At 38.9% G+C, this 12,590-nt stretch overlaps 2 protein-coding genes and 1 long non-coding RNA gene across 3 annotated transcripts; 2 read left to right on the forward strand and 1 right to left on the reverse strand.

Moving 5' to 3' along the window:
- The first annotated feature begins 2,765 nt into the window (after positions 1–2,765).
- Positions 2,766–6,094, forward strand: snip1 (Smad nuclear interacting protein). The gene is made up of 4 exons (XM_027149051.2): positions 2,766–3,075; positions 3,241–3,373; positions 3,866–4,410; positions 5,278–6,094. Exons 1-4 carry the CDS (start codon positions 2,915–2,917, stop codon positions 5,537–5,539), a joined length of 1,101 nt encoding a protein of 366 aa, XP_027004852.1. The 5' UTR covers positions 2,766–2,914; the 3' UTR covers positions 5,540–6,094.
- On the reverse strand, positions 6,095–8,930 carry LOC113644561. Its single transcript, XR_007140087.1, has 2 exons — positions 8,095–8,930; positions 6,095–8,016 (listed from the first exon to the last, which is right to left on the reverse strand). It is a non-coding gene; the product is annotated as an uncharacterized LOC113644561 (long non-coding RNA).
- An 84-nt stretch (positions 8,931–9,014) lies between these two features.
- Positions 9,015–11,870, forward strand: gpn2 (GPN-loop GTPase 2). The gene is made up of 5 exons (XM_027149052.2): positions 9,015–9,807; positions 9,899–10,055; positions 10,758–10,918; positions 11,196–11,326; positions 11,444–11,870. Exons 1-5 carry the CDS (start codon positions 9,385–9,387, stop codon positions 11,520–11,522), a joined length of 951 nt encoding a protein of 316 aa, XP_027004853.1. The 5' UTR covers positions 9,015–9,384; the 3' UTR covers positions 11,523–11,870.
- The last annotated feature ends 720 nt before the right edge of the window (positions 11,871–12,590 follow it).

Here is a 12,590-nt window from a genome sequence, read left to right on the forward strand (position 1 = left end):
AGTGTGACTGAACAAGATATAATCTGCGAACACATGGGCTGGATTAGGATTATTTTACATTCTCAAATAACCTTATGTTTTTGGCTAAACTCTGTTTGTTAGCTTTGTTAGTTTATGAATCAATAATGTTTATGAATAAACATTAATAAAATGCTGTTAAACCTTAAAGGGAAGTATGCTAATTTGACAAAGCATCTCAATATAAAAACAATTACCTGCTTTCTCACTTAATTCTAATCATTTTAATGTTGTTTATCAAAGCATAGAACTTGAGAATCATTGTAAAACAAGAATTTTTAGAGACCAAAACCAATTTTTCTGTTGCCAGGATGTGTTGCACTGTATCAGAGATAAAATGAGTTAATCTGTAAATATTCATTCTAATTTTTATTCCTGTACAAATGCATTCACAAAAATATTGATGTCAGCAACTTGATTTGATCTCTTATCTGAACGGCTTCCTCGGTTCTGAGTAGTGTAGAGTCCCAGATGTGGAGTCGATTCAAAGTCACATGAGTTTAGGTAAGTATCTGTGTGAAACGTCTGTGCCTTGGAGGGATGTCAGTACTGATTTTCAAGAGCCTGATCTATGGTTTTGCAGACTACAGGGCCAAACTATTACTTAACTACATACCTCCGAAAGAGGATCATTATGACATTTACTTTTAAATTTACATTTACACAGAAAATGGAAAAGATCATTTTCCTTAAGACTGTACATTGGCATGTATGAAGACATTAGTATTGTGTGTTGTATAGTTCTTGTAACAAATACATGACCTCAGGAATCGCATGGGGAACACTGTGGATTCCTGGCAGTTGAATAATGTGACTATTCCATGTTTGACAGCATCCAATTCAGTCTGAAGACAGAAAGAGGAGAGTATAACTAAATTAAAACAAGTCTAAGCAGAACTAGCAGAATAAGGGTTTCACACATGCTGTTAACAAAAATATACAAGCCACTATATTATCTCACACGATATAAGAGAATCATAGTTTATTATTTTAGAATGGAGGTTATTTTGTGTGAGAATCACTTACCTATATGATATTAAGGAAGCAGAAGATGATGAGATTGTTTTTATTCTCATTAAAAAACACCTTCATTTTTTAGGCTATGCAGTTGCTCCCTGCCAAAAATCTACACGCTCTTTGCAGAGAATTCCCCACCAGCATACTGTAACTGTCCAATGTCAAGTATTTGGAACAGTGCACACTACTTAAGTTCTACGTGTTAAATATTAGCCATACACCCAAAACATGTAGTGCACTCTCATACAGATGACAAGGGAATATAGAGCATACAATGTGATGTCCTACTACAAATTCCTTCTTTCTAATTTTATGCTACCTACATCCAACAAAAGATCACAAATAATACAGGATAATGTGGGAACAGACCAATGGAAATACACTATCTTTATATTTCATTTAAGCTGCATTCTGCGCTGTGGGAACAGACCAATGGAAATATACTATCTTTATATTTCATTTAAGCTGCATTCTGCGCTAGGCCATGCCGTGGCCTGGAGCAACAGATAGGCCACAGGTCACTTTGCTTTAATGTGAAAGCCCTGTTCAAGAAGTGCCATGAATGTTTTGAACATGCTAAATTATGCACATGACCACATGTACCACATGACCCTTGGGGGGCTCTGTATTATTGCATGAGGGGAAGAAACTTCATGTACCTGGTTGTGCAGGTATTTGGGATTCTGTAGCTCCAGCTAGATGGTAAAAGTTCAAAAATAGCAAGACTTGGATGTGAGGGATCCAGAATGACTTGCTGAGACCTTTTTCTCACTCTGGAGATTTACAGAAATTGAAGGGTGGGCTTAATCCTTTTGGCAGTCCAAACTGTTCTCTGTAGCCTTCTGATGTCTGATTTTGTAGCTGAACCAAACCCGACAGTTATTGATGTGCACAGAACAGACTCTATAACGGAGAGTAGAACTGTTTCAGCAGCTCCTGTGGCAGGTTAAACTTCCTCATCTGGCTAAGGAACACACATCATTATCAACGTTAAATGTTAAGCTAGTAAAATAAATCCTTTCTGATAAAACATTCTATTAGTCGGGTAATTTTGCTGCTAAAAATCATTTATATATTTCACTTTGATTTACTTAAAACAAAAATACAAATAACGAGGAACAAATTACAAAGTTGATGGTGTTTGCTTACTGAAAGCAAGTTCTGAGTCAGCTCTCTTTTTATTAATGTCTTTATTAATGAGCTAAGAAGTTTGAATCCCTCTGAACCTGCACTAGATCATTTGTTTAAATTTAAGCACATTTACTTTGTGCTGCATAAGAAATGAAGCTCTTTGTTGTGTGTGCATCCGGGTCCTGGAGGAATGTTGCTTCATTTCACAGCTACTGTATATATAAAGCTTCTTGATATGACTTGAGATGAAAACCATGAACAGTTTAAATAAAAGACGAATGTGGGGCGATTAGAAAATCTTAAACATTTATCGATTGATTTTGTCAAGTAACAAAAGAAGCCAGTTGTATCTTAACCATCAATCCAAGCTGTTTCTGAACACAGGGAATGTAGTGTGTTAACAGCATATTGCTGAGTTAATGTAGGAGTGTTCGAGCAAGTAAAGCATCCCAAGGCTCCGGTTATAGAGTCCTCAATTACAGCTTTGGGGAAAGTTGCCTAGTTCAAGTTTACATCATCTACAATTCTTGTCTCCACCACCAGATAGCGGTGAAGATACCGACAAAACGGAACTCAAGTCCTGCTTAAGGTCTGAAAGGGGACCAGTTTGCGGACGCACAACATAACCGGAAGTGTACATGATGTTCTTTTAGCATGTTGCACTTAACAACGTAAATTTCTTGGGCTGTAGTTGAAATGTGCTCATTTTAAAGATCGGGGTTTTTTTTGTTCAAGACCAACTATCGTGATGGATAACAAGAGAAGAGACAAAAGGTCCCCTGTTCGAGAGGGAAAGTCAAAAATTAAACAAGAACGTGTGAGTCCTGCTAGGCCTCAGAAACCAGGCCGCTCGAGTTCGGGCTCAAGCCGCAGCAGCGCGAGTCCTCCGCTGGGGAGACCGGACCACAGGTGGGCGCCTAACGGCTGCTGGCTGGTTTAGTTGTTTTTACAACTTTTACACGTGTTCTGATATTTTGTTGTTGTTGCTTAATCACTCTAACCACATAATATAGAGTAGTTTTAGCAGCAGTTTTAGCTACGGCCTTGACGTGAACTTTGCTGTGTTTATATTAGATCACCTGTCAGGGTAAAAGACCGATCGCCTGGAAGAAGAGGTCGGGTGTCGGGACGTCCAGGTGGTGACCGAGCGACCCGAGACAGGAGGAGTCGAAGTCCACAGCATGGAGCCGATCATAAGATAAAGCGGGTCATTCAAACTACAGTTTATTTAGCGTTTTAGTAGTAATTAGTAGTTATTTACTGTATACGTATTTTAATCATTTCACATGGGTAATATCTAAGAGTTGTTGTTGTTGTTTTGCTTTTTATTTCACGTGGGCATGTGGTGGTCTAGTGGTTAAGGTGTTGGACCAATCAGAAGGTTGTGAGTTCAATCCCAGGTCACCAAGCTGCCACTGTTGGGCCCCTGAGCAAGGCTCTTAAACCCTCAGTTGCTCAGTTGTATAAATATGAGATAATGTAAGTCGCTCTGGATAAGGGTGCTGCTGAATGATGGAAATGTAATTGCCCAAAGGCATGCGTTCATCACCGTCCCCTTTCATCTGCACACCCTTTCATAAGACACAGAATGCCGTGTGGACTAAATTTATTGATTTTACTGATTTTATCATATAACTCAATTTGTATTTCCGGATCGTCTCATTGTATAATTAACGCAAACTTTGTGTATGTTGTACAGGAAAAAGAGGACCACAATGAAAGGGGAATTAAAGTCGATGAGCGCCGTGTGAACAGGGAGGAACCACGACATCACCGGCGAGACCGTGAAAGAGGCCAGGAGCGTCAAAGAGACAGGTCTCGAGAGCGAGACGCACAGACGTTCCATCAGCAACAAGCAGAAAGGGAGCAGCAGAACGAGCGACGCAGAGAAAACCGCCAGAGGCAGGAAGCAAGAGAGGTAAATGAACCGCATGCCTTTGCTGGTGGAGAGAACGATGAGGAGGCCCCTACAGCTGAGAAAGAGAAGCCCAGCTTTGAACTTTCAGGTGCTCTGGTGGAAGATACCAACACGTACAGAGGGGTGGTCATTAAGTATAACGAGCCTCCTGAGGCCAGAATTCCTAAAAGAAGGTGGCGATTGTACCCTTTCAAAAATGATGAGCCACTTCCGGTGATGTACATCCACAGGCAGAGTGCTTATCTGCTTGGAAGGCAAAGGAAGATCGCTGATATACCTATTGATCACCCCTCATGTTCCAAACAGCATGCCGTATTCCAGTACAGGTGAGCAAAAACAAATACACTATTTTACACTATTAGAGTTTGGTTTGATTAAGTAATGTATCGATATCCGAAAAAGTCAGCTTAACTTGGAGCATCCAAACTATAGGAATGGCTCATGAACAAAACCTACTGAAATGAATAACTGTATACCGTCACCTTCAAAATAGAACTGAATTAATAGGTTGATGGGGGAAAAAACCTTATGTGGTTAATTAACGTAAAATATGAGCCACATGAAGCCTTTAATTGAATAAATTCATTATGACACTGTCTTAATGCTGCCAGAGACTGGAGTATACAGAGCAGTTTATCTGATGAGAGCACTTTCAGTCCCCTATCCACTGTTTTCACAGAGATATTCTTATAGCCTACACATGATTTCTGAATGAAGACACTTTTGTCTTCTTTAAATTGGGTCCTTTAATCTTTCACATGATGTTGAATAACTAATCAGTCTCTGTGTCACCAGTTGGAACTGATTATTAAACTGAAACATTCTTTAGCGGTCATTTTGATTCAATATAATACATTTCCTATAACGGCTAAGATTTCGCTGCCCATTTGATGGTGTGTTATTAAGCAAGTTAACCACAAATACATATTTTCCTAACTACTTAATGAAGGGTGTCAATAGTGACTGTACTTGTCTACAACCGTATGGAAAATATCAAACTTCTTTAAATGACCAGAATTATGAAATATCGAATATATACAATGGCAGATTAAGCGTGTGACTACATAGAGAGGAATGAATGCAATTCTATATCGCTAACATTTTCTAAATATAACCAGAAGATACTTTATTCATTACCATTGTTTATAGCTACATATCTGTGTATTCGATATATCTGCATTTGTCATTTTCAGATTAGTGGAGTTCACGCGAGCAGATGGCACCACAGGCAGGAGAGTGAAGCCCTACATTATTGACCTAGGTTCAGGTAACGGCACATACCTGAACAATCAGCGCATTGAACCACAGCGCTACTATGAGCTCAAAGAGAAGGATGTGCTGAAGTTTGGTTTCAGTAGTCGTGAGTATGTGCTCCTCCACGAGTTCTCTGACACGGCAGAGGTTGACACTAAGAGGGAGGAGGAAGATGAGGAGGATGAAGGCCTTGATGAGTAGTCTCTGCTCAGTCTACCAAAGTACATTTGTTTTAATAGACTCGATCGCTGTGATGGACCCAGGTGTCACTGGGTTTCATGGTTTTGAACATTATTTTGTCACTGAGGTTTATTAAGAAATACTCTGACTGCTTTCTGTGTATAAATGTATTCTCAGGTGGACAGCGTGAGCATCATATCAGACGGCTTTGTGTTGTCTGGTGCTGCTCAGTGTAGTCCATAAATCCCAAGTGCTCAATGCCAGAACTATATATATATATATATTTTGGATAATTTGTCAATGAATGTTTCAATTCTGTAAATATCCTGGATGGTATCATTGTTTAATTTGGTTTTGTAATTTTTAATGATGATAAAATATTTCCTGTTTGTAGGGGTTTTGTTGTGTTTTTTGACCCTATTATTGTTTTTGGTTAAATGTTGCATAGTAGTGATATTTTTCATTATTGTTCTACTCCAAGGTAATTACATGTTTTCTTTGAAATCCTGAGCTACATAATATTCTGTATGTGTTTTTGATGTTTTGTATTGTAAAATAAAACCGGGAAAGAATGTGCACATTTTTATTCATTTATTCATTTTGCACTTTATTACCAGGGGGGTATTCCAGAAAGCTTGGTTAACTTACCATTTGATAAATCATAACCTCTGGGTTGATTTACCCCAAACAGGCATACCGTGAGTGTGTCGGTTCTAAAACACCTGAGAAAAGTTAGTTTAATCAACCTCCAACTGGTTACCCAGAGTTTATGCGCGTGCACGGTGCATATATAAAGACATTTTCAATGGATCGCCGATTTCCCGAGTCACCATGGAAACTCAAAGCGAAAAAAAGAGCGGCGTATTTCACAGAGGCGGTGTTGGAGGTTTTAATGCACGCTTATGAAGAGTTTAAGCCAATAATATTAAAAAGAAGCAATACAGCTGCATCGGCTAAACCAAGAGAGTTGGCTTGGCAAAAAAATAACGGACAGAGTAAATGCGTGAGTGTATTAAAGTTCTTGTGGCTCCAGAAGGATTACACCATATTAAATAAGAAATATACATTGTTATTTTAAACTAAAGAAATAAATGGGAGGGAAATTAAATGCGCTCATAGTGATATAACATTCAAAAGGATGTATAAGTCATACTTCATTATTTTGCATTATAATAAAACGGGAGCCAATACCAAATTTGTAATTTAAGCGAAGTCAAAATGAAACACAAAAACATTCTGCAAAAAGGTAATATTTGATTACACAATTACTGAACTATTATTCTAACAGGATTTAGTATATTTATTCTGTCATGTAGCTAATAGAAAGAAGACTGAAGCCCGTCTAACTGGCGGGGGCCCACCACCACCTCCCCTCACCCCATCTGAGGAGCTGGCTCTGTCCCTTAATAAAGGGCGACCAGTCGTTGCTGGCATTCCTGGGGGCAGTTCCTCGCACACGCCATGCACCACAAGTGATGGTGAAAAAATGGTGAAATGCAAGTTTACCTCTATGATTTGTTTTAATCTTTTGTCCTACTAAATTACTATCTCTGTCACTTAAAGGCTTTTTGAACAAGATTACATTTTATGTAGGCTTATTTTATTTAACTGCATATGATGTCTAGGCTACTGTGATCTTAGTCTGACATGTTACTCTTTTCATGTATTATTTTCTGTGATAATATCAAGAATTTAATGGGTTGTGTGTTCTTATAGATACTGATGGACGAATTGTATTATTGGACCCTCCAGAAAGAACAAAGTCTGACAGTTGTAAGTGATTTGTTGTCAGGTACCTTTAGTTGCTTTTAGGGTTTTTTTTTTGTTTTGTTTTTTGCCAGATAATGTATACTTGAATATTTCTCCTGTAGGATGAAGATGAAGAGACCACATCTGCTGTGACAGAAGTGGACAATGCTGGTACATCCACTGAGGTATGATGCATAACATTATAATGTATGGCCCCTTTTTGCATTACAAACTGTCGTTGTCCTTTCAGTCAAGCCGTTAGTGTGTGTATGTATGTGTTAAGCAATATAAAAAAAATATTTTATTGAATTTTACGTTTATTGTTTTTCAGGAAATAAAGAAATAACCTGCCTGGCAGACCAGTGCAAAAAAATTAATAAAAGTAATTTTGACAGATCCTGTCTCTCAAAAGTCTTCCGTCTCTGTTGGCCTCTAAAATGTAGGTGTTCCTCTGGGCCATCTTCCTCAATACAAGGATGGTGGCTCTCTTCTTATTATAGTGGCAATATTGTGAAGCACAACACAAGCCACTAAAATGTCGCATGCCTTCTCTGGACTAACCCGGAGCCCACGCAGACACTGGAACCGAGATTTGAGGATCCCTATAGTCATCTCCACCTTGGCCCGTGTTCGGCTGTGAGCCAGGTAAAACCGTGTCTATGGTCCAGGCTCAGGTTCAGGGAAGGGTGTCAATAAATAGGGCAGACAAGGGTATCCTCTGTCCCCCAGCAAGTAACCATTGTACTGTCCTGTAATGATTGAAGTGTACAACACAAATAGAATGTAAAAAGGAAAGAAAAAAAACAATTGTATAAAGCAAAACATACCCTGCTGAAATGTCTGGCATAATGATGACTTGCGGAAAATTCTGGCATCATGCACAGATCCTGGCCATTTTGCCTCGACATTGGTAATGATTTGGGTTGCCTCACATATTACCTATTTAGTGGAAAAAGTAATGTCTTTAATGATTTTAAGAAGGGAAAAAAATAAGTTGTTACCTGCACATTGATACTATGAAAAGATTTCCTATTGACATAGTCTCCCTCATTTATTGGTGGAGCTTTAATAGGAATGTGAGTGCCATCAATGCACCCAATTACATTTGGAAACCATGAAACTTTTGTGCTTCTACGTCCACAGGATCCTCATCAAAAGGGCACGCCATGCTCACCAACCTTCTGCAACGAAGTTACACTGAAACATAACCCCGAGCAGGTTATATTCAGAGAGTCAGTTGCTATGGTTACATACATACCCAGAAAGTTACCCCGTTTTTGGAACCGAAAGTTGAGGTTATTCACGAACTTACCCTTAAACATACCAAGGTATGTCACATAATCTGCTTTCTGGAATACCCCCCAGGTGTTGTCTAAAAGCAAAATGGGTCTACCGAGGTGTCATTATCCATGGTTTTGCTGTACAAATTGAGTTTCAGTCTTTTACTTAAGACATTTATGAGCCACCTGAACACTAGATATGCATATAAAATTCTTTTGAAATCATACTTTTATTCTAAAGTATTGTTTCCGGGTAGCAGCTTCTTCAATTGTATGAATATCAGTGTTATTGTCATGCAGAGAAACACACCCACACCTCATTTCCATTGATGATGGACTAAAATGATTATTTGTAAACAGCAAAATATTGACTACCGTCTGTATTTATTTACCTATAATAAGGGAACACACTGTGTACGCTCGGCTCATCCACTGCATCGGAGTCTTAACTCACACACGTCCTTCGTTTCAGGGCTTTTATTTTGAAACTAGCCATTATGACTCGGATGTGAATCCTGCTGTTTCAATTATTTTATGTTTCACACGTGAAATTCCAAAATGTTCTAACGCATCTTGAATTTTTACTAAGCAATTTTACTAATTTATAGGACTTAATTTTGTCCGTGTTTGATAATGGATTGTACCTCATATATCTATGTGTTATTATTCTAACCTGTATATACTGTTGTACTAGTTAGCAAGGTGCTATAATAAGCCTGTTGTTGTTTCCCAGTTTGTAGATCAGGTGGTGAACCTCATGCATGCACAAACCTGACTTTCTTTTTGTCTGCCCTAGTTACATGATAACGTATGTGTTTATTTTAGACTTGAGCTACAATGAGCACGTCCACTGGAGCTCCTCAGTCTTGTGTGCACTTTGGCCAGGTGGTTATTGGGCCACCTGGATCAGGTAAAACCACCTACTGCTTAGGCATGTATAACTTCCTGAGTCAAATGGGGCGTAAAGTCGTGGTAATAAACCTGGACCCTGCAAATGAAGGACTACCATATCAGTGTGCAGTGGACGTTTCAGAGCTGATCACACTTGAAGATGTGATGGAGGGTTTAAAACTTGGCCCTAATGGTGGCCTCATCTACTGCATGGAGTATTTAGAGGCCAACATGGACTGGTTAGAGGCTAAACTGAAGCAGCACCATGATTGCTATTTCCTTTTTGACTGTCCTGGTCAGGTGGAGCTTTACACTCATCATGGTTCAGTCAGAAATATATTTGCCCAGCTCTCTAAGTGGAATTTCAGGGTGAGTAACACGAATACAGCCATAATGGATCTTCTTGTTGTTGTGTTTTTAATTCTAACACCCACGTCTGGACGTTTATTCCTGAATCTAGCTGACTGCGGTGCATCTGGTGGATTCGCATTACTGTGCTGATCCAGCCAAGTTCATTTCTGTGCTCTGCACCTCGCTGTCCACCATGCTTCAAGTGGAGCTCCCTCACGTCAATGTGCTGTCAAAGATGGATCTTATTGAGCAGTATGGCAAGCTGGGTGAGTAGATATTCATCCCTCGGTATGTCTTGTGTGTCTTCGTATTTAGGGAAATTTTGGGAAACTGCAAAATCTCTTCCAAAATCTGTCTTCTAGAGAGTATAGTATCCTCCGATAACTTTTAGCCACGACTTAAGGTCATTTAAAGGAATGCATTCAAAGAGCTGCTATGAGCAGAACGCGGTGTGTTAACACGACGTCCTGAGTTGCAGAAATGACTTGGTGTGTAATTAGAAATGGCTGTCAGATAGAGGATGTTTTTAAATAAAGTTGGATTTTGTTAAATAGTGTTCATTTCCGCCATGTATAAAGATGTATATAATGTATATATATAGTGGTTCTCCACAAAATTTGTACAAACACCACAGGGATTATGAAAGTTATTGTTCATCTATGAACCTATTTGTCTGGTCACTTGAATCACTTTTTAATCCAGACCTCATCTCAAAAGCAAGTACACCTTTAAAGTCTGTCAACTTGGACTTAATCAAACATATTGGTGGAAAATACAGTAATAAAAAGCTTGTTTATTTATATAGTTTTTCTCCAACCCTTTTCTTTAGCTTTTCCCAAATTAAATTGAGTAGGAAGTCCACCATGATGTATATTTAGCAATATTCCTACTGTTTTTGATTCAGGTTATATTTCCATTAACATGCCGTCACTAATGCATCATTGTTCATGTATTACTGTCTTTCAAAGCCTTCAATCTTGACTTCTACACTGAGGTTATGGATCTGTCGTACCTGGTGGAACATTTAGCCACCGATCCGTTCTTTAAGAAGTTCCACCGTCTGAATAAGAAGTTAGCTGAAGTGATCCAGGACTATGGCCTTGTGTCTTTTGTCCCTCTAAATGTGCAGGTTAGTGCTTGCGCTTTCTCCCTTCCTCTCTTCCTTTCTCTCTCTCTCGCTCTCTCTCTCTCTCTCTCCCCTCCCCTCCCCTCCCTCTCTCTTCCCTTCCCTCCCTCTCTCCTCTCACTGTCTCCCTGTAACCCCCCCCCCCCTTGTTTGCCCCCTCTCTCCACCCTCTCTCACACACACACACACACACACTCGTGCTCTCGCTCTGTTTTTGTCACAAGCTCAGTTACTAAGCACTAACTGGCACTGATTAAATTTCCTGATACTTTTCCTACAGGATAAGGAGAGCATGATGCAGGTCCTTCGTACTGTGGACAAGGCCAATGGCTACTGCTTTGGTGACATGGAGGAAAGAAATATGCAAGCTATGATGTCTGCTGCTGTTGGTGCAGAATTTCAGTTTAACTTGTATCCTTCTCTAAGCATTTTTTCCCTCATATTTACATTAACATTTAATCATTTGCAGATTTGTATCCAAAGTGATGTGGGTGAAATAGATTTCCTTAACTCTTATTTTTATTCCAGAGCTCTGGGAGTACAAGAGAGATATGTGGAAACCAACAAACAGACTTTGAAAGAAGAGGTCATGGACTTGCAAATGTAGTAGAAGCTTAATTTAATAACAATATTGACTTGAATTTCTTTCCTAAACAGAAGGTTTTGAAGTTTGACACTGTGCACATACCATGAACATTAAAAAAAAACTCTCTCCTTTTTAAATGTACAATGTTTTTTATTTTGCGCTGTAGACAACATATTTAGGTCTGGGATCAAAATGAATATGAGAAGAGTATTAAAATTTCAGCTTTTATTTCCTATTATTTATATATAAAAGTGTTTAACAACATAGAACATTTTGTATTATATTTTGAATAGAAAATATTGTAACATGTGACTGACAGGGGAGCCTGTTAGATTAATTGATTAAACAATAAAAAGCTCTGAATATCTACTCTTGGTTTTAGTCTTTAGTTTCACCTGTGTAGTCTGCCTTTGTTGTTAGAAAAAGCAATCTTGCAGAGCAGAAGCATTGCACAAGCATTAGGCAGAGTCAGTACAATAATTTGGAATGTAATGTAAAAGAAAGCTATCACTGGTGTACTGAGCAACAAGCAGTGGAACAGATCGGCCAAGGAAAACAACAACAGCAGCAGCATCTGATGGCAGAAGCATTGTGAGAGTTGTAAAGGAAAAACCGAACAGAACAACAGTCAGGGACAACAACAACCTCCACAGAGCAGGGCTGAAGGTATTGCAATCTACTGTTTGAAGAAATTTGAGAGTAAAAATGTAGAGGCCATACCACAAGTATGGAGATGAGCCACAAAAAGTACTGGACCCACGATTAACCTCTACCAAAGTGATGGAAATACCAAAGTGTGGCAAAAGAAAAAAATGTCCTTCTGGACCAGGCTCAGAAACCTTTAAAGGTGATGTTTGGCATGATGGTGGCAGCAGAACAAATTTAGAAGGCTACGGAAACATTTAGTCTGCCAGTTTACATAGAAATACATCCAATATAAATGGGAGGGATTTTATTTCGACCGGAAAGTCAATCTCTTAACCCAGAATTTCTATTTAATGAATAGGAATTTCCCTGAAATAAACAATTGAAAGAGACTGCAGTACAAAAAAACCATCGCAAATGAAGAATCCAACAGTGGGGATTTTA

This window comes from Tachysurus fulvidraco, chromosome 3 (assembly GCF_022655615.1).
Source record: "Tachysurus fulvidraco isolate hzauxx_2018 chromosome 3, HZAU_PFXX_2.0, whole genome shotgun sequence".
Taxonomy (NCBI): domain Eukaryota; kingdom Metazoa; phylum Chordata; class Actinopteri; order Siluriformes; family Bagridae; genus Tachysurus; species Tachysurus fulvidraco.

Bases quoted from the DNA above. Each gene is read 5' to 3' on its own strand.
- snip1 (XM_027149051.2), top strand. From the start codon at position 2,915: ATGGATAACAAGAGAAGAGACAAAAGGTCCCCTGTTCGAGAGGGAAAG. The intron at 3,076-3,240 runs GTGGGCGCCTAA...TGTTTATATTAG, and splicing joins CTGGGGAGACCGGACCACAG to ATCACCTGTCAGGGTAAAAG. The intron at 3,374-3,865 runs GTCATTCAAACT...TATGTTGTACAG, and splicing joins CCGATCATAAGATAAAGCGG to GAAAAAGAGGACCACAATGA.
- gpn2 (XM_027149052.2), top strand. From the start codon at position 9,385: ATGAGCACGTCCACTGGAGCTCCTCAGTCTTGTGTGCACTTTGGCCAG. The intron at 10,919-11,195 runs GTTAGTGCTTGC...CTTTTCCTACAG, and splicing joins TTGTCCCTCTAAATGTGCAG to GATAAGGAGAGCATGATGCA. The intron at 11,327-11,443 runs GTATCCTTCTCT...TTTTTATTCCAG, and splicing joins GCAGAATTTCAGTTTAACTT to AGCTCTGGGAGTACAAGAGA.